General features: G+C 34.4%; 1 protein-coding gene across 6 annotated transcripts; it reads right to left on the bottom strand.

The window, feature by feature from the left end:
- Nucleotides 1-560: 560 nt before the first annotated feature.
- Nucleotides 561-7,269, bottom strand: LOC149578858 (amino acid permease 3-like). Of its 6 annotated transcripts, XR_016364895.1 has the most exons (10): nucleotides 7,050-7,269; nucleotides 5,980-6,855; nucleotides 5,173-5,409; nucleotides 4,978-5,071; nucleotides 3,671-3,885; nucleotides 3,354-3,496; nucleotides 3,044-3,271; nucleotides 2,537-2,924; nucleotides 1,126-1,299; nucleotides 561-1,018 (listed from the first exon to the last, which is right to left on the bottom strand). XR_016364895.1 is itself a non-coding variant. In XM_089832199.1 (7 exons), exons 1-7 carry the CDS (start codon nucleotides 5,594-5,596, stop codon nucleotides 2,532-2,534), a joined length of 1,395 nt encoding a protein of 464 aa, XP_089688325.1. In that variant the 5' UTR covers nucleotides 5,597-5,969; the 3' UTR covers nucleotides 2,027-2,531. The 6 variants fall into 6 exon arrangements, 1 of the variants encoding a protein (XP_089688325.1); XR_016364894.1 differs by lacking the exons at nucleotides 5,980-6,855; nucleotides 7,050-7,269 and adding an exon at nucleotides 5,512-5,969; XR_016364900.1 differs by lacking the exons at nucleotides 5,173-5,409; nucleotides 7,050-7,269 and having other exon boundaries at nucleotides 5,976-6,975.
- Nucleotides 7,270-27,502: the final 20,233 nt, after the last annotated feature.

Raw genomic sequence — 27,502 nt, 5'->3', positions numbered from 1 at the left:
TCAACAACATCCAAATTAGACATATTTTATATGGAAATGGGGGTTTTCGAATGCTTCGAGCTCAACGGTGATGTCCGTTTGGGCTCAAAGTGCACCAAAAATCAATGACCTCCCAGATCCAATTAAAAAAAAATGCTGAAAGCTCAGATCTAAAAACCAATGTCAAATTCGATGCCAAATCTCTCATGAATAGAACAGGGGCATGAAGATCTAGAGCTTTGATACCATGTTGAAGTTGATGAACGATCAACCCCACAGCTCCCAAGAATCACCTGCATGCAAACACCTGTTACAGAAGAGAGAGGCAAAAAGCTATGGAGGCAAGAATTGCCAGATCCATAGATGAGACATTCTTGATGAGCAAAAAGAAAGATTGCTATTATCAAAAGTGAATTCTCAAGTTAAGTTTACAATAAGAGATCATCCTTATAAAGGAGATCAAAACCCTAAAAAAGGTCTAACCTAGGTTGCATCAAAATAATTAATAAAAGAAATTAATTATTAGATGCCTAAAGTTTAGCTTAAGCAACTAGAGTTAATTAGGAAATATCTAATAACTCTAACATTAAACATTTACATTTAATCATCTTACAGCTTCTCTTACAATTTGTCAAAATTAGTTGTTCATTTGTGCCACTAACAATGCCAGTTGACTCCTGGAATAGTAGAAGCCAAAGCTCCTTCATGGATCCCCAACTTGACATATTTGCTTTGTCATATGCCATAACTCCTGAAATATGTCATTTGCCTTATTTGGTTCCACATGACGAACAAGTGGTATTCCAGAAAATCCAATGCCCAAGCTGGTCGATTTGAAATATTTGACATTTGTAAATGCCAATAAAGGCATCTGAATTTGCACAAGCCTTAAACAAGGTGCCGTCCAAAATATTTGGTCTTTGTTACAAAATATTCAAATTATATCATTTATTTGCCTAAATTGCAAGAATTAAAAGAAATTTTTTTGTGTGATGAGAATAGCTTGTACTGTTGTATCAACTTGCACACCATGGATGCTCTGCATCAAATTTATAATAAGCACTCAGTTTAGAATGGAGATTGTGATTTAGATCACGATAAATGACAATCTCACTGAAAAGTGTATGGCAGATCCTATATCCCCACCTTTGAGGAAAGAATGCCGTGTTATGGCGGGTTGCTTCTATCAGAAACAATACTAATAGAGAAGACAACTCGTATAGGAAATTGAGCCATCATTTCTACTTTTGTACATATAGGCCTAGCAACAGCACATTAAGTGACTTTGTAACATCTCCAAATTAAATAGGAACAAGTAACCTGTAATAGTGAATTATACACAAGAATTCAATGATGATACTATCAGAGTATATGAATCATAGAATATTATCATAGAACACGAGCAAAAGTTCTTAAGATGTGTTAAGAGGCTTGGATGTTTCACAGCTAAACTGCTAAGGAGACCTTCAATGTGACAGAATGCACAAAGAAACTTAAAATGGACTTTGTGAAACAAAACAGCCCATGTTCATTAGTTCAAAAGACATCAAAAGAAAATATTAAATAACTCATCAATATTAGATTAGAAGAAGGCTTCATGCTCCAGTTGATTTGAATTAGAACTTATGCCAATATGATTACCGAAGAGTCCTTCAGAGAAAGAATGTCAAGTACTTTGGTCAGACAAGTGGAAGCCTAAGGCTACGCACATATAGGGAGAGAAACATACCAGTCAACATTGTCCACAGAGATTGATCTTCAACCACTATAAGTATCAAATGGCTAACTGTCATGGATTATGCAAAAACAACATGTCAATGATGATCAGGGGATAGCTGTTTATAATTGACACCAAAAAGCAAGTACTAAGTTAGAACAATCATTTTTTGATGAAAGTTGGCACAGTCTGATCTTTGAGGCAACAATCAAGCCATACAAATTTACCATGACACAATATTCATCTTCCCACCTACTGTGATCAAATAATGATGCAGACTGACAAGTAAACAATAAATTGATGATCAGGTTCATAACATGGCACAGTCCATGGGTGAAGTGGATGTGGTCTCATTGAATGTTCGAGGGATTTTCACTTTCAAGATAAAAAGTTACAGCAGGGTCCATCTGAGTGTTGATGGTATCCAGGGAACTTCTAAGTCTACAGCACTTTGAAGTACGATGAGTCACAATCTACAAAGTTGCTCATCTTGACATAATTACTTGCAGATGTTCAAAATTCAAGAAGCCATTCACTCTTAGAAAGATTTCCAAGCCCATCAATTGAAAATTAGACGAAGTATCAAACTTGGAATAAGCCTCCTCCAATTTCCTTGAAGGTATTCTAACAACATATTCAAGATCATATGACCCTGTCCTAATAGCTGTAGGTGAATATAGAAAAATGTCCATCATAAGTCTGTAAGAATATCAGCATATGAAATTGGTAGTAGAAACAATTGTTTATACCACTATCCATTATATAATCATTTACAAAGAAATGGAGTCTGCATTGGCAATGGAATTCCCAAAGGTCTTGCATGTCCATTTATGTACTAACCTTCAACAAGGCCTTCAATTGATCCCATCAAAGCTGCCACTGAGACAAGGAGGCAAATGCAACTGAAGGCTTGCAAAATAATCCAGGTAGTTGACCATTGTTGGACTTTATTCTTCATCATATACATTCCCACTGGGAAGTACACTGCCAATGGCCAAAAGTTAATAGCACCCAGAAGTCCAAGAACATCATTGAAAGATGGAATCAAAATGGCAATGCCGGTAGTTGAGACCACAAAAGCAGTTCTCCAAAATAGCCTGAATAGGTTAACATAATACAACCCAAGCAAGGGAATAGGCACGGCATATTCGTTACTGATCATTCTATTATTCGGCCACTTATTGAGAAACCAATCTTCAATGAAAGCAAACAAGGGTTGACAGTATACCTGCAAAATAAGTTATGAAAAAACTATTTTTATGTATAAAAGGTTCAACTTCATCACAGCTTAGAGCAATTGGCAGTTGATAATAATTGAGAAAAAACATAGACCTGGAAAATTCTAACCTGGTAGGCTCCCAGCATATGAACTACAATGCATGCATTGGCAAAGTCAATCAGCCAGTAAGGCTCATAAAAACCAAAACCTGACATGAGGTTTCCAGGTGCATTCTCTCCAAATGCTGCATACCCAAAGCAACCACAAAGCAAATAGAAGAGAGTTGTCGTTGTTACAGAAATCATGGAAGCAATCCTCATAGTTTTGTTTTCTGGAGGTTCTGATTTCAAAGTGTCCTGCATGATAATATGATAGATCCAGAATCACTCGTGCAAATTAGATTGCAGCTTAGAAAAAGATTTTACCGCAGATTTATACCTCAATTTCTATGACAATGATAGAGTATGGATAAGCAAATGCTATGTCGCCAATAGCTTGGAGAACCAGCCATGCTTTCTCTGATGTGGATACTGTTGTGCTCGAGCTGATTCCAGCTATACTTCCATAAATCTTTCCATTTTCTACAGTTTTTTCCAAGATTTTTGAATCTCATCAGAAATAGACAAGGTTAAGGATTGCAGTGCATTGGATAGGATTTTGAACACATCTAACCTGGTCATACGGACTGGAACAGAGTATCCATCAGAACCTCTTTTCTTTTAAAAAGATGAAAAAGGATAAGATAAAAAGAGTACCAGCTACTTTTGCCATGGCAAGACCCAGTCCTACTGTTGCATAGGAGATGGATGTTATCGATGCAATTATTGAAAGACCCCAAATCTTATGAAAGTTTGGTATTTGACATAGGATAATCTGTGCTATTCCAAAAATGATCATGAAGGGGGTTTCTGAAAAGTGGCATGGATAGTCATGTCCATTCTTGTGATAGCAATTGGATTGCATGATTGCTCTGCAATGTTAGGATGCCAATTAGATCAGCTGTAAAAAGGAATCACAAAGCTCTTCTAACAAGTGTCAGGTTGTTAGGTTGCAGAAAAGGGCAGTCAAGATATATACTAGACAGATGAAATTATGGAACTGCAGAATACACATGTTTTTGAAATAAGCAGCAGCAAGAGGGTGCTAGTCTGTAGTACAATGGCAGCATTCTTAGAAGTACATTTATGACAACAAGAGTATAGAAGTTAAAAACAACACGCATGTTACTAAAAATGTGAAAAAATGAAGAATGAACAAAGTAGAAGTGGTTTGATTTTGAACAGAGAAACAAGGGGGTCTAAATCTTGGCAGTAGGAAGTGATATTCGGGTTTTAAATATGTGCCAGAACTCCTAAATTGTAATCATATTACACAAAACAATTACCTTTCTTTAATTCTAACAATTACAAAGACATATTTTTTACAGTTTCATTTCTGAGAGTTGATAAACAACAAGAGAATCCTGCTCCAGTCTTAATTGCCCCCATTGTTCACAGAAAAAAAAATTGCTATAAAGTCCACGGAAAGATTAATGGAACAGAAGTCCATCTCAAGGAGAGGCTCGGACTAACTATCAAAAGAAACAGAAATATCATCGGCAGGTATTAAAATAGTTCATCAATTTCTAATAATTATTTAGTCTTATAAGTCTGGTAATTTATAGAAGGCTGGTCATTTAAGAAGGCTAGAAAAAGATAGGAGACGTTTGGGCTTTTCTACCTGATTTCGGATAGCTTGTATACGGATTCCACTGATAAATAGACTTTAAACTGATTTTAAGACCCAGATTGCCCCCACCAATTGAGGGTTTCATAACAAATGCAACATAGCCAAAGCCTTGAGTTATTTCGTTAGTATGCATCCTAAGTTCTCTCATAAAAAATTGTGACTGACCCACAAAAAAATTCGAAGTTCAATTTCTGTAAGAAACCCTTGTGGACACTCCAGAATATTGGTTTATTGGGTAATGGAGATCTGGTGAAGCTCTGTGCGCAACAACTGTTTAATCTTTCAACCGCAGAACAGTTTAAAAATCCTAACACTTGAGTCATTGGGAGCTTACCTCATGCTAATCGAGGCAGTGATTGTATAAGCAAACCCTGCTCCATACAGGGACACATATTGTACCAATCCACAAAGCCATGCTTGCATGTCACCTACAAGAAAGAAGAAAAGAGACATAATCTTATGATCCTTAGGTATAACAACTAGCTAATACTAAGAAAATCATGAATGTGGGCATGGCAGGATTGAGGACCCAGATTCACTTTAACAGCATCTCTGTATGTGTAGTTCCTGTTGGGTCCAATGATAGGGTCAGGAAACTTGTAACAATCTGCTAGCAAAGAAGAGGAATAGTATGTTATGAGGGCAAAAACAAGCATGACAGACGGCCCTGCAATCCATCCCAACTGAGCAACACTCCAAGCGAGGGATAAAACTCCTGCTCCTATCACTGCTGTGATTATATGTGCAGTTGCAGTCCATAATGTGCCTGTTCATTCCATTCAAAAGGAAAAAGATTGGGATCTTCTATATAAAGCCACGGGAATCTTCTGTACACATGGAAGAATTACAAAACAGCGATATGGAATACCTGTACGAGGGTATTGTATTTCATTTGGAAGATGATGTCTGTTAATTTCACTATTCCTAATCAAGGGCACCTCTAAGTCTGTCATTTCCTGATTGTTTATTCTCAGTAGTCAATGGGACTTATTAACATTTATTTTGAGGTGTGCCAATTATTATTTTTTAACATGAATTAGTCAATGGATTCCCCAATTATGAAGAAATGTCATTATCTTTACAAAATTGAATGGATGAATGTATGGACGGATTTTTAATTCCCCAATTATGAAGAAATGTCATTATCTTTACAAAATTGAATGGATGAATGTATGGACAGATTTTGATGCCACTGGAATAAGAGTTTCACAACAATACTACTTCAGGTGTTGAATTTTGAATAAGGAAGCTACATATTTGTAAGTGGGTTTCTTTTATAAATAGGTACAATTTTAAAAATATAGGCAAGATTTCACAAGGGGATCATCTTACTTACACAGATCCACAACAAAAGGGACAGCTTAGAGAAATCTCAGCAGACTGAGTAAAGGGTCTTCAATTGGTCCCTTGGATGCTTACAGAAATCTCAGCAGACTGAGTAAAGGATCTTCAATTGATCCCTTAGACAAATAGACTACTTAAAAAATCTTTCATTTCATTTCAATAGGTCTTTCGGCTGTAGAGAACTTGAAAGGTTCTTAAAGAGACCACCAGATATAAGTCTCCTTGACTGCCTAGTTCCAAAAAAAATTAAAATAGATGAAATAATTTTTTATCAATAACTTAACATTTTTTATTACATTACATAGATAGACTATAAAGATAAACTAGTGTAAATGATTTAAAAATCCATCTAAGGCTAATACGCAACATTGCCTTTGTCAGTATCTATAAGACTCTCATTTAAAAGTACAGTTTCCTCACTTTACGCATTGTCCTAACTGATTTGTCAAATCCTATCTGTCAACTATTTTTTCATTTCAATTTTTATAATCTACAGAAATCTCTGGTTTATTTTATACATTTGCTTATTACTCCCTTTCTCATGAACTAATTTTTTCAGTAGTGGCACACAATAATTGAGATTAGGACAAATTATTGTTTTCCGAGGTTTAAATATCAATTACTTTTAGAAAAAATTGTGATCTAAATTCTAATTTTCTATTGATTTAGAGCATTTTTGTACGGTAGTTTTATTTTTAAATTATGAAGAATGAAGAAAAAGCTAGGCAAATAATCTGAAGCTAAAATATCAAGCTTGTGGAAGCTTCTTTAGGAGTATGGTTTCCACGGCTTCAAGCCCATTTAATAGGCCGGTGCCATAATTTGACGCCAAAGCCTATAGCCGCCGGATTTCTCAGCATAAAGCCTTCTGTATAGGAGAACAGAAGCACATGAGGCACCATTAAAACCAAAGCCTGCTACTACAGCAGATGCAAAAACCATTTTACATGAAAGATTGCAACCTAGGCAAATACAATGAAAAAAGTGTACGAAATTTTTGTTCATTCCTCGGAGCCTGCAATTTAAGGAAAATTAGGGTGGAAATGAACGGTTCCGATTCACCTTGAATAGAAGGAGCATCGACGGAGATAGCTTTGACACCTCATCGCCCCATCTCTCTATCAGTTGTAGTTGCCCAGAGCACGCAAAAGCTACCCAACACTTCACATTCAAAGGTGGAAAAGATGTGCCATATTCACATGTGGTGGCCTTCGCTGGTTGGTAGCTCGCATGCTTCTGGTTGGTAGCCTCGCTGGATCCCTTGGGTTGCCTCATAGGTCTGCACCCTCCAACAAAACAAAAAGGTGAAAAAGAATTGTTAAAATATATTTTTGAAACATATTTCCACAGTGTGCTTTATGCTTTCCACAGAATTATGTCCATGTTCCACTTATTAGTTGCCCATAGTTATTGATTGCAAATATTTAGAAGACAAAATAATAACCATGAATAAATGTTAATTTCCATGTTTTTTTTTTTTTAGGATGAATAGTCTTGTTCTATTAAAAAATATAGTTAAAATACAATTCACAAAAAAAGGGTCGGGGGATACATGATCACCCCGCGAGAGAGTTCAAGCGGCCTAAGCCAGAACTAAACACACAGCAATAGCCAGAAAAAGAAACTATTCATAAAAATAAAAATAAACATATATAGCAACCTTAGGCTGCCAAAGCAGTGGCAGCCGAGGGGGGAGGATCCTCTTTGTTATTGAAACCCCAATCATTTCTCGGATTGGGGGGCGGGTTGGGCACAGACCAGCCGTCATCAGGAGCAACAGCAGTAGGGGGGTCAGTGGCAGCGTTCGCATCTTTGACCTCAGGCCGCGGAGGAGAAATCGCTAGTGATAGGCGGGGCCATTTGCCAGCGTTATCTCGACAAGCGCCAGGAGGAGGAGGCGGGGACCAGCCAGAGCCACCACGGGGTGGGGAGGCAGAGCGGCACCTCTAGCTACCACTGGAGAGCGGTGGCGGGAGGCCTGCAAGTGCAGAGTGTGCGATATATTTGGACTATCAAAAAATTACTAATTTTGGATTATTAGATCCTCTTGATGTTCGCTTTTCTCTGTTTTCTTTTTTTTTTGTATTTAGTAGAAATGTGGGCGACTAGATATTAAAGAATAAAAGAAAAATTAAAAAATCTAGTTTGTGAAGAATCGATTATGAAATAGTATAATTTTTTATAAGAATAAATAAATATGAAAAGTGAATGAAATATAAAAATATGCATTAATTACACTAAATTTGTTTTGTCTAAATAAGATTTTAAAAAATGAATTTAGATCAATATATTTATATGGTGCTGGCTAAGTCAAACATGATTCCTTTTCAGATTCATCAAAATATAGAAAAAAATTTGTTTTTTTTTATCACAAACTTTACAATCGTGAAGATCAAATGCTGAAAATTTCAAAAAAAATCATTGCATTTTCGTTTTTCTAAAATTTGGTCAATGGTGCAATTTGTAGGGAGGATAGTCACATCCTATTTTTATAAGGATATGTAACTCTATATTTAATGCTAATCCTAAACCTTAACCTTAAACTTTTTAAAATATAAGTATAGTAATATAAACTAATACAAGCTTTAATGTTATATTGAGTATTTTAAATTAATATATATTTTCATTTTATGGAAAAATAATTAATTTTATATCATTGTTTACCATTAAATGAAATATAAAAATTAATATATCAATATCAAAATGTTATTTTTTTAAAACTATCTTCTTGGTTGTTGTCATTAGATGTCTCTGTTAGGTGTCTGGTTCGACTGTGTTTAGGATCTTAGAATGGAGTCAATTGTTTCTTTATTCTACTATGAAGAGGCCCGCACCATGGCCTTTAGTGGACCTATTAAACATGAAAGATGGAATAGGATTTTAAATTCGATATGCGATATGTCTATAGTAGCCGTGAGTAGGGCTATTGGGGAGTATGCTTTTGATTATGAGTTCACATGGCATACCAATAGTTCAGTATTAGGTTCATTTGTAGTGTGTCTAGTAAGAGCCCATGTAGATCGTTGGGAGATTGTCCGGTTATGTCAAAACATCTTTGATCCCACCTGGTTAGAGGACCTGGAACATGCAGTCTTTAGCAATAACCGCCAGATGGAAATCCCTCTTGCAAAAGTGTATAGGACGGCTCCCTTGGGTCATTTGGAACAAGCCAATGTCATTAGGTGACCAATTCTACACATTAGGGATCCCAATCGGTTTAATAAGGAATGGCCAAAGATGGAGACCAGTATCAATTTTCTCCTTCATTTGAGGGGCATAGTTCCAGAACAAAACAATGATTTGCTTCTCCATTATCTGTATGCTTTTAACGCCTACATTGAACCTCATGTGGAATTCCATGATTTGAACAGGCTGGACATCTCTCTCCCCAACTTCGTCAAATCTAGCAAGACAAAAATGACATTTGCTTTAGCTCCAGGAGCAATGATTACTAAATTGGAGGAAGTAGATGATCTAATCATGTTTTTTTGGAAGAAAGAGGAGGTGTGACCCTTTCCCATCCTGTCTGTCCCTTTTTTCTGTACCAAAATCTTTGCTTTCCTCCAATAGGTAGTATTTTGGGGATCACTTATGGTGCGGTTAGAGCATCCTTTGGTTCTAATGAGGATTTTTGGTGAATTATGTTATTTAGGGCATAGGTTAAGTATGTTTGATTTTCAGACTTATCGATAAGATGGATTTTGTATATATTGATAGATATTGCTTAAAGCTAAAGGGATCTTGTTCCCTTTTTACTCCCAGATCCCTATACATAGACTCAGCTTCTATGAAATCTTAAGCATATGTATATTTAGAATGTCAATATAATCAATCTATGTTAAGGTGTATAAATGGAATCGTATGTGAATTATGATTAACATATGGTTTCAGCTTATTTTCTAATATTCTTGCTCCATTTTCATAGAATGTGATATAATCAATAATTTAGATTTCAAAATGGAGCTAAATCACTCAATAGGATATCCACAAACAAAACAAGGGATAATGTCAAATTTCTAGTAACAAATATAAGGTTTTTATCATTATGGTATAGAAAGGATGACTTTAAATGCACTGCCAATATGATGGAAAAAGAAAATGCATGAATCTAGATATTGACATTCATCAGGACATATGTTAATTATGAATGCAAGCAATGAACAGGTAAATAGAATGGGAGATCAATAAGTAATAATTAAACATTAAAGACTACTGAAAGAATAATAATTAGGAATCATTAGCATAGTTTTAAAAGAAACAATAAGTACACTTTAATATTAAGTCATTAATCCTAAAGACTTTAATATTAAGTCATTAATCCTAAAAGGTTAAAACACGGTATTCTGTCTTCCTGAATTAAGTAGAATATTTTCATATTATAAGTGGGTAGAAATTCTAGTTTAGATTATAGAATTTTGCCTTTTCGATCCTCTTCTCAACATTCTCTTGACTCTCATTAGCATGGTATTATCCAAAATTACTAAGGAGCAAATATCAAATCATGAGCTCTTTAAGCTTGTTGTTTCCAATCTAAGGAAATTACCATAATGACATAGTGAGAGCAGATTCCTTTGATTTCTTATTAAGATGATTGGTAAACTTAATGATTAAAACTCAAACCTTAATTCTTATCATGTTTTTCACACTAATCTCATTTGAGGCTAAAAATAGTAGGTAACCTTCTTGGAGAATAATTAGGGAGTAATTTTCACACTCGAGATCTCAGAGGGCATTAATGCCAAGGCTAATTAATTGAAACTTTCACAAAGAAAAACTTAGATCTTAATATATGAAAAGTGTCTTCACTAATATTAAGATGTCCAAGTACAGTATTCGTTCAAATTTTTTATTTGAGAACTAATGTCTAAAAATGAGTAAGAAGTTTTTAAGTTGCAGGGAACCAGGAAAACACATCAAGATAGTCTAACTTGTTATCAATACAATAAGGATACACAAAGTGCAGGAACACCTTGTCAAGAATCATAATATTACAACAAAAGAAGCAAAGGAAAGAATGCTTTTTAAAGAAGTGTATTGTATTACAGGCATGTGTATATAATCATAACCAAAATAGAATTTATATAGCATGGAAGGAAGCATAAAATGGTAATGTAGCAAAGAAGGGTTTGCCCTTCACATAGATATGAAGCAAGGGTATGCCCCTTTTATTTATGTATTTTGTATAGGACTTAGGTCTCGAGCAAGACTGGAAGTTTTTTTCTCCGTTCTTTCCTACTAGTGCCCGCTTGAACGAAGATATTTGTAATTTTTACCAACTTTATTAATATAATTCATAAGAATTCGACCATTTACTGATAAAAAAATGCTATTATTTTCATAATAATAGACTAATTCAATATTATTTTCTCTTAAGTAAAATAATGATTTGATTTAAATTGTAAGAATATTATTAATATAGAGATAAATAAGTAAAATTGTTTAATATTTATATTTGTTTCTAATAGATAGGATATTATTTAATGAAGTTTACTCTAGATCTAAAATAATTTCGCTTAATTTGATTTTTCTGAAGTTGTTTTGTGGTGGACAATTAATAGACAAACTATCCATTTTCAAAAGTACATTTTATTATTCATAAATACATGTTTATTTTTTATTTTTAAATAATGAAACAAATATATAAAATATCTAGAACTAATATTAAATATCAATATCATATCATATCTCTAATTAATATTATATATGTTGAGCTATGATATTCCCTCATACTTTTCATATGAAAACTTGTTCATAGCAATAGAATTCTATTAATAAAAACTATAGCTAAACCACAAACATCTAGTTGTAGACAAATATAATAGCTCCCCCACAGAAGGAGGGACTCAAGATCGATCAGAGTTCTTGTTTTAGATGTTTTCTTACAAATTGTTCTAGTATTACCAAACACATCTCTTAAAGATTTGTCTAATAATTGTATGTAAGTTGTCCTTCATTTTAATTGAATTTTTATCTTTAATGGTTGAACTTTATATTTCTTTATTTCATAATTTTTATAATAATATTTTTAAAATTTTAGATTTTTTAAAATAAAGTTATATTTGTTTTATTGGTGGAACTTGTTTTAATATGTTTAATTAGTTTAACTTCTTAGAATTGTATTAATTTTATTATTGATAAAGAAAATTAATATTTTTAAGTAAACTAGGTTATACAGGTTGGACTATTGTTCGGTAAAATTGGATTATGGATAAGAGTTAAATTAATGATCAAAATTAAGTAAATAAGTATATTGCATTTTGGATTGTGTGTACATAAATATAAAGAAGTTAATGATAAGGAAGGTTAGATCTATAAACCCTTCAATGCACAAAAATGAATCATTTGTGACTTTATAGTTGTGTGTGTATATAACATTGAATCAAGAATGAGACAAAATTAGAAATAGCTCAATTAATGATACATTCCTCATTGTTATATTGTCTCCTCACCTTAAGGTGCATGTGAATCTTAATGTGTGAATCATGCATATTTAAGGAGGTAGCATTTTCAAACATGTATATGTAATGCTAGATTGCACTTGAGACAAGTAACACTAATATTTTTCATGTGGAAACTCTTGGTCAGAGGGGAAAACTATGATAGAAATTAGTACCCACAAATCTCATTACTAGACTAATAAGTTTTCTCTGTTAGGAGCAATTACATCCACCTGGTTAAGGCCATACTTGGTTAAACATAATTTAGCCCAGTTAAGAGTTATTACAAAGACCTGTTAGGATCCACCTAGTTAGGGGATTTAAAACTCCTTCTGAGAGTCACCTTGTTAGAAGATTTTTAATTTAGACCTATTAAAATTCTGCTCATCCTATTAGGAGTCACTCGATCAAGGGATTTTTCTTTCCATTTTGTTTGAATCAACAAGTGAAGAGTGACTTAATAATTGCACTTAATTCATGACATATCCAATGTAGCTATGATCAATACTCTTCTTTAAACTACTCTAAACACACTTCTGAACTATCACCACAACATCAACAATCACACTAACAATTACTGGGCATTTGATCTTTCATATCCTTTTATACTTGTTCTAAGGTGATGAAAACCCCCTAAAATAGTTTAGCATGAGTTGGCTCCTTGAGCAATTCAAGTTTTAAGAGTGAATGTAAATGCTTTGAATTTTGAGCCATGATGTAGGCTCAACATGGTTTACTAGGTAACTAATCCATACTTTGACTTTAACATTACCAAATTATTGAAAAATTCTACTAATTGCTTTGTTCTTCATGATGTGACTAGTCCAATTCATCAAATTGTCATTTGTACTTTACTCCAGTAGATGAAACTTAGGAGCTAGGTAGATATACCTTTGATGAATCTTCCCTAACAACCACATACTCAAAAACATGAATCTGATTACTGCAAATAAAAATATTACATTTGTCTATCTATTCACCAATATACTACACACTTCATGAATTTAATTATCTAACCAACTTCTCTATCAGTATATGGTCCATCCATTAGTTCTAGAACATATAGTTGCCAACAATGATAACACCATAATGATTCTAGGTGCAATCTAATATCCAATAATATCCCCAATTATGCAAACAATATAACAATTCATAAAGCATGAAGATTCTCCTCCCAAGTAATTTTATTTCACACATGTAATCCCATGTATTCCTACAAGACAATGATAAAAATGTCCATGAGTAGCATCCAACTCATAAGATAAATTGAATATAAAATAGCAACTTTAATGATCATGTATGTCCCTTCAATTGGTTGTCTTTGTAGGGTGGAATTGAATGAAGGAATTTAAATGATATATCAACAAAAACATGAATGGATAAGAAGATATTCATGGTTGAATAAGTTGTGATACTATTGCAATATAATACAGTCATGAATTGGTACTGGAGGATAAGTATGTGAATAAATATAGTCATCCAAGTATGAAGACACATAAATCTTAGTACCTAGAAGAGTACATTGTGGGAAACATATCAATATACTAAAGATGGCATCGAAGATAGCACATAGATTAGGATCGATTGGGACAAGTAGGGCCAATGTAACAGTGACATGATTCCCTATGGACATGCACACCCATGAAAGTATCATAAAATACCCAATGTGTCATTTCTGAGCACAAGAACACATAAGGTATGAAGAATGGACAAGTAGGACCAATGGAATGGTAGCCTAATAATGAGGCAAATCCCTAGGTATGACATGTATAGTCATAATGCAAGTAATACAAACCATTAAAGATTATCAATTATGTTTTTGAATAATAAGGAAGCCAAAACAAGGGGGTTGGCCCTTACAAGACAAACTAGTCTACAACCAAAAGATTACCATTCAAACAAAAGATTACCCCCTAAAATTGCTTATCAAAACAAAAACATCATTTGAGATATCTACCAAGCATCCTACACAGATAACCTATAACTGTACTACTTATAAGAAAAGATTTTTTAAACAAAGGCAATAAATCCTTTAAACCGATTGAGTCCAAATACCAAAAAATCAAAAAATACATATAATAGAGAGGAGCATGCCCAAATTAGACTTCTTGTCAGTCTTCCCTTTGAGAAGGATGTTCGCCCAATCTTCTACCAGGAAATCGACTAGCATCTTGGAGTCCTCCTGAGTCAAGTCCTCCTCCTAGTTGTCCTTCAATAGGTGTAGGGTAGTGGCCACCACATGGGTCACCTTGATGGTGAACTTTGAAAAAAGTTTGACCCTCTTGTCTAGGGCCTGCATTCTCTCCCTCGGCTCTTTAACCCCTGAATTATGGGTCTCCATGATTTCCTCCAGCTTGCCACCCAAATTTCCCTTCACCATGTCCTTACTATTATCTTGCAAAATTGGGGGGTTAGAAATATTTTTTTCCTTTAGGTATCACCCTAGTTGAGGAGGACATCATCATAGGGGAGGAGGCCCTTTCCACTACTTCTAGGAAATGATCATGTGTGAGGTCCACCATACCCATAGTAGAAGACATGGAGATGTGGGTCCCCTCTTTGCTCCTATTATCCTCACCACCTGAGCCCATCATAAAGGAGTCAAAAATTTACACCTCCTTATCCTCCTCTTTCCCCATACCATAGTTTGACATCTTCTATTTGATTCTTTATTTGGGGTGGGTCATCTCTTCAGAATCTAAATCCTCTCCTATGAGGTCGTGGTTCTCGTTTTCCTTTTGGCATTTATTTTTTCTATTCTCCTAGACCTTTATCTTCCACCTCTAACCTCTTCTTCTGACTCCTCTAGATCCTTCTCCTTCCCTTTCTCTATTTTCACTCTTTTCCTAGGTGGGGTTGTCTTTCTCTCCTTAGGGGACCCACTTGGAGATGGTTGGGGGGTAGGGGCCCTAGGGTTGATAATTCTCAAGGGGACATGATGGGGGTGGGGGTTATGAAGAGTTAGGATATCAACCTCCACAATCCTAGGAGGTAACATGGCCAGAAAGAATTGGTATAGGTAGAACATCAAACCCCAGTAAATGATTGTATAATTAACACTCTTTTTCATTTTTTCCTCAACATCTGAAATAGTATCAACAAATTCATGTAACAGAAATAAAGGAATGGACACACTATCACGATGGTGGAAATGATTTACGAGAGGAAAATGGTAATAGTAGCACACTCCATACTTCTCTTCTAGGGTAAGATACTTCATCAACACTAAACACACCTCATTCCATGGCTCCAGAAGCTTTTCTCTGAGAAACCCACCATGATGGTGAATGGGTTCTTCACCCTCCTGAAAGAAGCGATTCATGTTGGCTTTATCTGTAACCCTAGTCACCTTCTGTCATTTTCTACCCTTCATCACAGGGCTTGTTGCCATAGAAATAATTTACTTAGACACCTAGAACATAATCCCATTAATTGTCACCTTTTTGTCATCCCAAGAATTCACAAATTGCTAAGAACAACTCTCATCAAAACCATTCATCACCTCAGTGAATGGGACCAAACCCCTTTCCTTAAGCATGTACCCGATTAGTAGTTTTTGACCACTGTCCTCAATCATCGAAGGCTTAATACACAATAGGTCTCTCCCCATTACAGAAACCTTCACCACAATTCTCATACCTTTCAAAGCTCTAGACCAGGGGAAATTTTAAAATCACAGTCACACTTATGCAAAAAAAGAAGTTGCACAAAGTACCCATAAAAGCCTTTATAATCATGAATACCCGTGTCACTTCTCAGATTTGTTATCACATGCCAACTACCACTTTCCTTATTCCACTCTATCTCATCATCACCAAGAAGCCAAAGCCATTTGAAATTTGAATTATTACTTGACGTCCAATATGAAATTATGATAAAGTAAATCATAAAAAATACACTCGAATCATTCTTTGATTTTCTTTTCCTCTTGTACCACACAAATTTACTATTGGAAGTATCCTTTCCATCAATTCTTACTATCTATCCATAGTGATCTAGCCCCACCAGTCGACTCAACACTGAGTTGTCACCAAAAATCATATAACTAATCCAAGTAGACCCAATCATGGATATTTGTCTTTATTCAATAAAGGTATTACCAAATTTGGTAACACCCCTATTTCTCTCCAACAACGTAAGCCATGCACTCTTAGACCCAACACCGCCATCATGTCTACTACTGCATTACCCTTTTGGTAGATATGTTGCAGGTCATAACTTTTTAGGATAGTTAATAAATGTCAAATTTATTCAATCACCTTTTTGATCACCCAACCAGCTTTCATGTTGTCTTTCACCATTTCTATGACAATCTTCAAGTCTCCTTCAATAACCACCTTCTCCCATCCCACACCAATTACCAATTTTAGGCCCCAAAGGAGAGCCATAATCTCCGCAACATTATTCAAGGCTTTCCCTAAATTACCAGCATAGGCAACAACATTCTGCCATTGTTGTCTCCAACGATACCCCCTCCTATCAAACCCTCCCTTCTCACCCCACCATCAAAATTAAGTTTAGCCCAACTATCCTTAGGGGGGCTCAATCTCATCCTTATCCTTGCAGGTTGTTTGGAATTGTCAAGCTCCATGAATCCTTCCTCAAGATTCCAATATTTGGAAATCCTTTGTTCACTCATAGTGGGTAAAACTAATGGTTTCCACCACTTGTAATTCTGCATATTCTCCACTATCAGCTTGAAGATCAAACCTGTAACAATCTCCTCACTTCTTTCTTCATTTTTGAAAACCTTATTCTTCATCTCCTTCCAAATACCCCAGCAGACATGAGGGGGGATAACATTCCACATTTGGATAAGGAGAGGCTGGAGAAATGGGAACTGCTAATTCACAACAAATTGAGATTATCAATTATGTTGATAGAGACCAATATGAGAAGGGGAAAATATTATACCCATAAGATAGGATTAGATTCATAAAGTGTGACAATAAATACAACAATATAATATTACAATGATATAAATAATGTAGGAGCAAGATTAATATGTCAATTAATTATATCAATTATAATCTCCATAAAATATATAATCAAGATGTGATATGGAAATACAAATATTGATATAGATAATAGATCACCCATAGAATATGACAATACAAGATTAACAGATAAGGAGGAGAAAAATATGATTTTGTTGTGAGATAATTTACATAATAGAAAAATATGATTAGAAATATGTTGCACATATTTGATAACAATATAAGACTTCGAGGGTATTACATCTAATAGCACATAATAAGAACATAATACTCTATATGATGATAATATTTGATTAAGTTTACTCCCACATATCTCTTTCATGTCTCTCATGAAAAATTAGATATCTAATAATAATTGTAAGACTCAGTGATATGGAGATAGCTAGCGAAGATCTAGATGTCTAATAGAAAGCACAAAATACTTAGAAGATCAATATGGAAAGAATCAATTATATTCCTATCAAAGAAAACAAATAGAATAGATGCACAATGTGTGAGAGATGCTTGGTTATACTGCCAAGGTAAGAGATAGGATTATACAAGATCATGACATGTCATAAGAATATATAATGAGACAACTAACATGATATAAATATAAATCAAATGACCTCAAAAATAAGAAGTAAATACCAATATAAGGTAACCTATGACCACTTGACACCTAAGATTTGTAGAAAAATTATTTGGATCTAAGTAAACTTAGTATGTGAATATGACCTACTAGGTGACCTAGTTAAGTAAAATACTTTATTCACACCAATAACCTAGCACCTTAAGTGAAACTTAGGAGAAAAATAAACATGTAAAGATGACAACAAAAAATGGGGCCATGTTATTTAACCATATTAAATGTAATACAATCTCTTGTAAAGAGAAAAGGAGGAAACTGAGTGGGACAAAACTACTCCTTAAAAGACATAAATTAACAAGATAAGTATGTTGGTATCTCTAACTATTGTTGTCTAATAGTGTCAAAGACTTAGTCATTTACAAGGAAAAGTTAGACGGTCATCACTACAATTGAGCCACTCTATATAGGTCAAGTCATGTACATACGCAATTATGTACCAAGTTCTATAGGAGCTAAGTAAGTACATATGGTCACCAAGTATTTTCTATATGAGTCAAGCTCAACAATGACAAAGAAAAGTTTCAAGCATACAAGTATCGAGTTACATAGTATGTGATGATCACTATACAAACTGAGAAACAATAATGTCGAGCATCAAAAAATAGAAAAGGCTGAGCAATGTAGAGTTTACATAAAAGTAAGGAATGTAATAGATTTTGAGGTAAAACATTTTCGAGTTGACATGGAAGGAACATTTAATATTTGTAGAGGCTGTTATAGAGAGTTTTACGTGTGAGTGGCATGGATTACATATCCTTATGTTTGTGATCAATGATTGAGATGGAGAGGCTAATCTTGGAAGCATCTAGAAAACTCTTTATAGAAATATTTAAATAGAGAATATCTTAACCTAAATCGGAGAGGGTGGAGAAGTATGGCATGAAGAAGAGAAGGGTATGTATGTGAACAAGGAGTAATAGTTAAATAGTGAAGTAAAGGATCAAGATCATATTAGAAGTCAATGAAAGGGTTATGTTATCACTTAATAGAGTAAGTGACCTAATCATAGCAGTGAAGTGGAAGACAAGTATTATTAGATTAGAGGAAAATATCATTTAGTAAGGAGAAGACTCGAAACTAGCTTACAAAGCATACCGAGAGTCAGGTACTGAATCATTTCTAACTAACTTGAATTAGGGTAAATCTCTTAATAGAGTGGTCTTAACAGATCTTTACAAATATCCTAGTAGAGTCCTTAATTTGTTGTAAGTGTTAAATCCTTTAACAGGGTGAGACCTAGCAAACTCTTAAGCTTTTAACAGGGCATACCCCTCATAGGGTAGATCATATTTTATGATCAAATATTGTAACCATAACAGGTTAACTTTATTACCATAGTAGTGAAGATTTGTGGGTGTCATCCCCGCCCCAGTTTTACCTTCACCTTGGAGGATTTCTAGGTAAAAAATATTGTGTTATGTGTTTATTTCCATGCATGTGATAGATCATATTTACATATTACAGTAAGTTTATCATTACAATTTTTATATGCATAGGATAAATGGTGAATGTATGAATGAACTAGTGAAAGTGAAAAGTGATTAAGATTATGATTCACATCCCCTCCTTCTTAGTATCTTGGTTATCCTATTTATTCCTCCATTAGTCAACAACTGGTATCAGAGCATTGATTGTCTGAGAGAAGCTTAATCACTTGGAGATTAGATCTTAGAGATGGAGGCTTTCAAATTGGACAAGGTTATTAACAATCAAGTGATTGACATCCAACTTAAATGAACTTGAGAAAGAAAGACAAGATATGAAGGATTCCCTAAAACGGAGAAAGGAAATTTCTATCCAAATAAAACAAATTTATTATGAAGAAGTTGAGACTAAAGGATTGTTTGAATTAATCAATCCAAATAACAAACCATCTATAGATCTACTTGAAAAGAAAAAACTTTTGAATGAAGAAATAAGAGGGCTAAATAGATAACATGAAATCCAATTGGTAAGATTATGTGAAGTGACTGAACAAATGAAGACAACTGAAGAAGACACGGCTATGGATAAGGAATAAAAAAGAGTAATGGTCACAAGACTTGAAGAAAGGATATCAAATGTGTAGAAGCTCACAAACACACAATTGGACATGATGAATCAACTTATGCTTTTTTAAATCAGGAATTGAATCACAAAGATGTAGAAATTGCAAATCTCAAATCATAAAGAAACATACTAAAGAATGAACTAAAAGTGAGAAAGAATCTATGGAGAGATTCAACAAACCTAAAGAGGAAATGAAGTAATTTGAAGAACTTACAAAGTCATCTAGTTGTTTTGATGGGTTAGGACATTCATGCATTGAACAAGGAGAATCATCCATGAATGGAGATCTGAGGAATGCAAAACCAAAGGACAAACCAACATGTTATTACTATGGAAAACTTGGTCATACTGCAAACATTTGTTGAAGAAAACATGGTATGCAAAAACCTAAACCTAAGTTTATTGGTTACTATTTTTACTACAAGAAACAAGGACATCAAATACATGATTGTAGGTCAAGAATGAGGAATGCATCTACTACACCTAGATTTGAAGGATATTGTTATAACTGTGAGAAGTATGGGCATAGAGAATATGAATGTAGATCATAGACAAAACCTTACTGGACAAATCAAAGGAAGAATTATGCATCTAACAATGCATGTTCCAAATGCCACCAGTTTGGACATCTAAGAAAGAATTGAAAGACTCAAGTACATTCAACAAATCAAAAAAAAGACAAAGGCAAAGGTAAAGTAGACATTGATAAAATCAAGAAGGAAATGAATCAAAAAAATGGAGAAAGAAAGCAAAAGATGGAAATAGTGGAGTAAATGGAGCCAAGGTCACCCAATCCAATGGAGAAGGTGATCATGTCATTTCAAACTAAGCAAGAGAGGTATGTATGGTACTGTATATTTAATTGATATATAATACATCAGTTCCTCACATGAAATGTGCCAAAGTTCATATTTCCATATATGAAGATGCATAAGAACATATTCATGAAGGACTGTCGAGCATTACTAAAAAAAATTTGTTGACTGAGCATTGCAACATAGATTGAGCACTTCATAAGTGAAATGGTAGAGACCGAGTGATATGGAAGAGACTAAGTTGTAAAGTAAAGACCTAGTTAAAAGGCATCAATATGGATCGAGACAATTGGCTTCCAACTACCTGAGTACATAGCATTAATGGAGACCCTAAATTGATCATAAGAAAATATATATCAAATTTTGAAGACAATATCTCATACCTTGCATACATATTTGAAGAGAACAAAGCATTTTGGTAGTTTGAGCAATGAGTAAAAGATTTTAAGAGCGATTTGGACAAAAAGCTTGAACAAGTGGAGATCTAAATTGTGTCAAGTAATTAAAGAAGAAAGGACTTCAAACCCTAACACCAAATATGGTAGCTTCACCTTCCACTATAATGAGCCAAGAGATTAGTAGAATTCAACTAGTGAAGAGGACGCTTGTCCTCCACCAAAGTTTCATACTATTCTAGAAATTGTGATGAAAGGAGATTCAATGGGTGTGCTATCCTCAATACCACCCAAAGTTATTATGATACATGATGTTAGAAGTTGTTACATGTGTAAAATCAAAGAAGTGGGAGACTATGAGATCAGAGAAGCATATGAGAAGTTACACAATGAAGGTATCTTGAAGGATGAATTCAAAATTGTTGAAAGGAAAGGGTTAACTTCTATCCTAGAATTCCCAAGAAATTTCAAGATTGAATGGATTAAAGTTGTGTTGAGCATAATCCATGACATGAAGTATTGGTTACAGAATGGGCCCATGGAAATCATGAAGAAAATGATTCATAAGGTTACAGGCTATCCAACCCTAGACAAGAAGAAAACCATGCGATGCTCGAGTCAAGAGGAAATTGAGGCAAATAAAGGAACCAAGTTGAATGGACAAGGTCTGTCCATTGCAAACATTTCTAATCCACTAATTAAATTTGTAGTGAGGGTTATAGCTCACAAATTCTACCAACCAAGTAGATTGAACAATGTGTCATGTATGACAGTGAATCAAGCATGGAAAATAGTGATGAAAGATCATGAATATGATCTTGTCGAGCTACAAAAATTGCAACTAGCAGAGAATCTATCATCTATAAGAAAAGAAAAGAATTCAATGTGTAAGTTTGGATCCCTCGTATGTATTTTCTTTTATATCCAGAAGTATTTTCTTGGTGTTGGTAATGTTGTTTGGGAACAAGACAAACCAGTGACTAGACATATAAATGAATACATTATACAATTAGGAGCAAATTTTGATAATGCAATGGATGCTTATTTTGATGAATTTAAGAAAATAATGAAGATGAGGATGAGGATACCTAAAAAATTAGTCACAAGGTATTACACTAACATATTCTTTCTTGTAGATACAGACAACACATTTGTGTAGGCAGTGAAGCCAAGGAAGGCTTGGTTACAAAGTTTTTACTATGAAAATGACAATGATCTAGTGAGTGCAAACATTGTTGCACTATTGAATGAAGAGATAGACACTGAGGCTAAACCTTTTGGGAAATATGAGGAAGCTAAAGCAAGAATAATTATAAATATCAAGATTTCTTCCAAGAAGAAGAAAAGGAAAAGAATGATTGGAGACCTAGAAGAAAAACTAGGCACCCTAGGCAAGGGAAAGGAACCACTATAGTTAACACAAGGTATTGGAAAGGATGAGGACAAAGAAAGTGGTGATGAGGAAGAGGAAGAAGCAGAAGGTGACAAGGTTAAAGCCCTAGATATTGTCACTCTACCAAGAAAGAAGGATAAAGGAACCAAGAAGAAGCTAGTAGTGACACCCTCTCCCCTCCACCAACAAACAAGCCAAGGAGCAAGGCAGCTGCTAGTGCTAAGCAGACTACAAAATAGAAAGTAGTAGAGATTATAGAACCTAGTGCCCCTAAAACTAAGAGAAGGAGATTAGTCAAAGCACCACCCATAAGGAAAACAAAGTCTATTTAGGAGGTATGTGCAAACCTAAGAAGATCTACAGGATTATCCAATTTGAGATTTGTAAAGTATGATACATTAGATAATATTGACCAAACCAAAGTTGAGGAGGCTATGATAGATATGATTGTGAATCATAAGTTAGCTCCTAGTGAAATTGAGAAGAAGATACCCAAATACATATTTGAGAGACTAGAAAGGAGATGACAATAGGCAAAAGAAGAAGAGAAAAAGATAAGGACTAACACATTAGTTAAAGTTATGCCTGATCTGTCCTAGGATCAACAAAACACATTTTTGGAGCAATACAGGAGCAAATTTGTTCCTAAGTATGATTTTTTTTTATCTTACAAAATAAAATGGAAGTTGTAGCACATTAGATTGAGTTTCTTTGGAAAAGAATTCTTGGGTTATCCACCAAAGGAGAAGAGAAAAACATTGTAAGCATCAAAGATGATTATAATAGTGGAGAAAGCTCAGGTGTGCTGAGTCCACAAGGCAACATGTCACATGTACATGTTGACACCCTTAACACTCTAGAAATCAAGCAATCAAGGCTCATAGATACAGAGATTAGAATCGAGGCAAAAGAAAAAAATGTAGCTACTCAGACCATTTCAGCACCTCACATTAAGGAAAACAAAGAAATAAGTAAAGTTTAATCGAGTGCAACCATTTTTTTCTCGAGCACCAATGCACTAGCACAACTAAGTCGTGAAACTCCATCACCAACTCCCAAAGCAGTGTAGAGTAGTAGCACTCCTTTTCCAATAAAAGGAAAAATAATAAAGGACACTTCACCAGATATTGAAGTTAGTCTGGTTGAAATAATCAAGATGCCATAATTAGACTTGGCAAATCTCACCTTGGAGCAAACAATTCTTCTACAAGAAGTTTTGTCAAAGAAGAAATGACTAAAAGAGATAATAATAGAGCTTAAGAAAAATTAGTTGCTCTATGATGTAAAGCATATTTTTGTTGATGCTTTTGATATTCAAAATGTTGATGAAGGAGCGCCAATCATCACCTAGCTTGTAAATATAGTTGATCAAGGAAATGTTGGAAATATGGAATCAAATGAAAAATTGATGGACTGGTCCACAAGGAGATTCAAGAACTTTTCAAGTAGGAAGTGCAATTGCAAGAGTTAATATAAGTTATGACAAAACTAATTCAAAAGGTGCAACATTTTGTCAGATGTGCCAAGATTCACAAAAGATATTCAAGCACAAATAAACCTAACTCAAGTTGAGATGAAGAGATCCAACAATATTATTTCATAGTCAACATGATCTAGCATAGATCATTGCGATAATTTACTGAATGCTCAAGGCACATTGGTCAAGCTTCAATCAGCTGACAACAATATGAGATCCAAATTGATCTCTATTCAAGCAATGATGATACCTCATTTGGAGGTCATGCAAAAGGAGTTAAAATCAGCCCTAGATCCTATCACAGAAGATCAAAATCTTTCAATGGCTGACAGTTTACTTGATTTAGCTACAAGATTACAATTGCAAAATCACATTTTGGAGGTAGCGAGAACCACATGGGATCATGCACTATCCATGATCACTCAAGTTCACAAGACATTCATTGAGAAATATGGATTGCTTTCACCTATTCAACCCCAATGACTATGATATAAGTGTTCAAAAACAAGGGGGAAATGGATTTATATTCATTTTACATTGTTTATTCATTATTTTTTCTAGCATAAGTCATAAGACTTAGGGGGGAGCTCATTATCAAATTGTATTATAAATTTATAAATGTGACAAAGTGTTTTCTCCACTAATGTCAAAGGGGGAGATTGTTGGTATCTCTAACTATTGTTGTCTATTAGAGTCAACTGCTTAGTCATTTACAAGGTAGAGTTAGATGATCATCACTACAACTAAGCTACTCTATATAGGCCAAGTCATGTACACAAGCAAGTATGTACCAAGTTCTATAGGAGCCAAGTAAGTGTATGATCACTAAGTATTTTCTATATGAGTCAAGCTCAATAGTGACCAAACAAAGTTTCAAGCATACAAGTGTCAAGTTACATAGTATGTGTTGAGCACTATACAGACTGAGCAACAACAATGTCAAGCATCAGAAAATAGTAAAGGTTGAACAATGTAGAGTTTACATAAAAGTCAGGAATGGAATAGATTTTGAGGTAAAATATTTATGAGCTAACATGGAAGGAACATTTAATGTTTGTAGAGGTTGTTACAAAGAGTTTTATGCCTGAGTGACATGGATTACATATCCCTATGTTTGTGCATGATCAATGATTGAGATGGAGAGGCTAATCTTGGAAGCATCTAGAAAACTCTTTACAAAAATTTTTAAATAGAGAATATCTTAACCTAAATCAAAGAGCCTGGAGAAGTATGACATGAAGAAGAGAAGTGTATGCATGCAAACAAGGAGTAATATGTGAATAGTGAAGCGAAGGATCGAGATAAGATTAGAAGTTCGTGAAAGGGTTCTATTATCACTTAACAAAGCAAGTGACCTAATCATAGCAGTGAAGGGGAAGACAAGTATTATCATATCATAGGAGAGGATCAAATAGCAAGGAGAAGACTCAAAATCAGCTTACAAAGCATACCAAGAGTCAAGTATTGAATCAGTTCTAACCAACTTGAATCAAAGTAAATCTCTTAATAGAGTGGTCCTAACAAATCTTTGTAAATCTCCTAACAGAGTCCTTACTTTGTTGTACGTGTTAAATTCTCTAATAGGGTGAGACCTAGTAGTCTCTTAATCTTTTAACAGGGTAGATCATGTTTTATGATCAAAAATTGTAACCATAACAGGTTAAGTTTATTACTGCAATAGTGAAGATTTGTGGGTGTCATCCCCACCCTAGTTTTACCTTCACCTTGGAGGGTTTTTGGGTAACAAATATTGTGTTATGTGTTTATTTTCATGCATGTGATATATCAAATTTACATGTTACAATAAGTTTATCATTACAAGTTTCATATGCATAGGATAACTGGTGAATGTATGAATGAATTGGTGAAAGTTAAAAGTGCTTAATATTCTCATTAACCCCAACTATCTTGGTTATCCTATTTATACATCCATCAGTCAACAAAGTATTCTCAAAACATGAGACAAAAAAAAATGGGTGAAGAGAAATATGTTAAGAATGACAATGCACTAAACAACACTAGGGGGATTAGTTGTGAGAAAACCAAAACATTAAACCATTCACAACATATCAAATCTAAAACCTTTAAATAAGTAAAAAGCAATAACAGTGTAACACATAACACCAATATTTTGTTCTCAAGGAAAACTTGGTTAAGGGAAACTCTTCGGTGGGGATAAAAAGTAGAAGATGATGTACTAGAACATATAAAACCTTGTCATAGGTATAATGGGGAATGGACATGCATTCAAGTACTCACCTAGAGCCCAATTCTATAATACAACAAGGGAAATAACCCTGCTTGGACAATAATCCAATTACAATAAAGGAAATGACCCAAAGAGTGAATAATAATTCACTATGAACAAAAATTCACTGAATTGAACTGAATAAAAAACAACAAATATGCTAGTATAGTTCCTTTGAAGAATATCATTATATTCCACTCATACCTCTTCTTAAATAGATTTGATCTCTTCTCTAATCCAAAACTTGCATCAATAATTTTGCATTTGCACACACATATCCACCTCATACATATCCAAATTCACAATCCCACTTACTTATACAAGTCTCAAACACATATAGGTCAGCTCAATATGAGATCTAATACCAAAATAAGTTACATCAACCAAACTGATTCCATAAGTGATGGCTAGAACACATATAGAATATTGTACAATATAATTAACATGCTAAAACTCAAATAGATAATCCCAATAATCAAGCAACACATTTTGTAAGTAAGTAGATTAGGAAATCAATTCAAAAAATGAGAATTTTAGGTCATATTTTGATTACGTAAAAATAGGTTTTAAAGGACCTAAAACCTTGTACAAAGTATCATAGAAACAAGAGCAGAGTAGCTCAAAAAATAGAAGGCCTCATATCCTAAAAAAGAGCAGACTAGACAAACTAAAAATAAGAGGCCAGAATACAACTATGCATGAAAAGACAACAAAAGGAAAGCAAAAAGATAACCCCAAGACAACTACAGTGTCTTCAGAAGATTCGCTACTTGGTCTACCAGGATGTTCATGTTTTCTGCAGAGGCTTTCATATCATCCAACTTTTTTGCTTCCACACCTTCATTCTTCTTGGAATTAGCCCTTGTTCACTTTCTTGGACCCTGGTCCTCTTTCATATCCTTAGAGTCTTGGCCTTTACCTTGTTCAAGCTTGTTCAACAGGGTGTTAAAGATGTCAGCCACTGTCTTCAAGATAGTGTAGTTTTGATCGACCAATTTCTTAACCATTTTCTCCAAGTTACCCACTCTAGTATCCAGATCATCCACTCTTTTTAAAAAATTTTTGCCCAACTA

This window comes from Cupressus sempervirens, chromosome 1 (genome assembly GCF_028749045.1).
Source record: "Cupressus sempervirens isolate cs-2001-9-10 chromosome 1, ASM2874904v1, whole genome shotgun sequence".
Lineage (NCBI taxonomy): Eukaryota > Viridiplantae > Streptophyta > Pinopsida > Cupressales > Cupressaceae > Cupressus > Cupressus sempervirens.
This window is presented reverse-complemented; position numbering and strand designations above follow the sequence as displayed.

Bases quoted from the DNA above. Each gene is read 5' to 3' on its own strand.
- LOC149578858 (XM_089832199.1), bottom strand. From the start codon at position 5,596: ATGACAGACTTAGAGGTGCCCTTGATTAGGAATAGTGAAATTAACAGA. The intron at 3,886-4,977 runs GTAAGCTCCCAA...CTAACATTGCAG, and splicing joins ACTGCCTCGATTAGCATGAG to AGCAATCATGCAATCCAATT. The intron at 3,272-3,353 runs GTATAAATCTGC...ATTATCATGCAG, and splicing joins TCATTGTCATAGAAATTGAG to GACACTTTGAAATCAGAACC.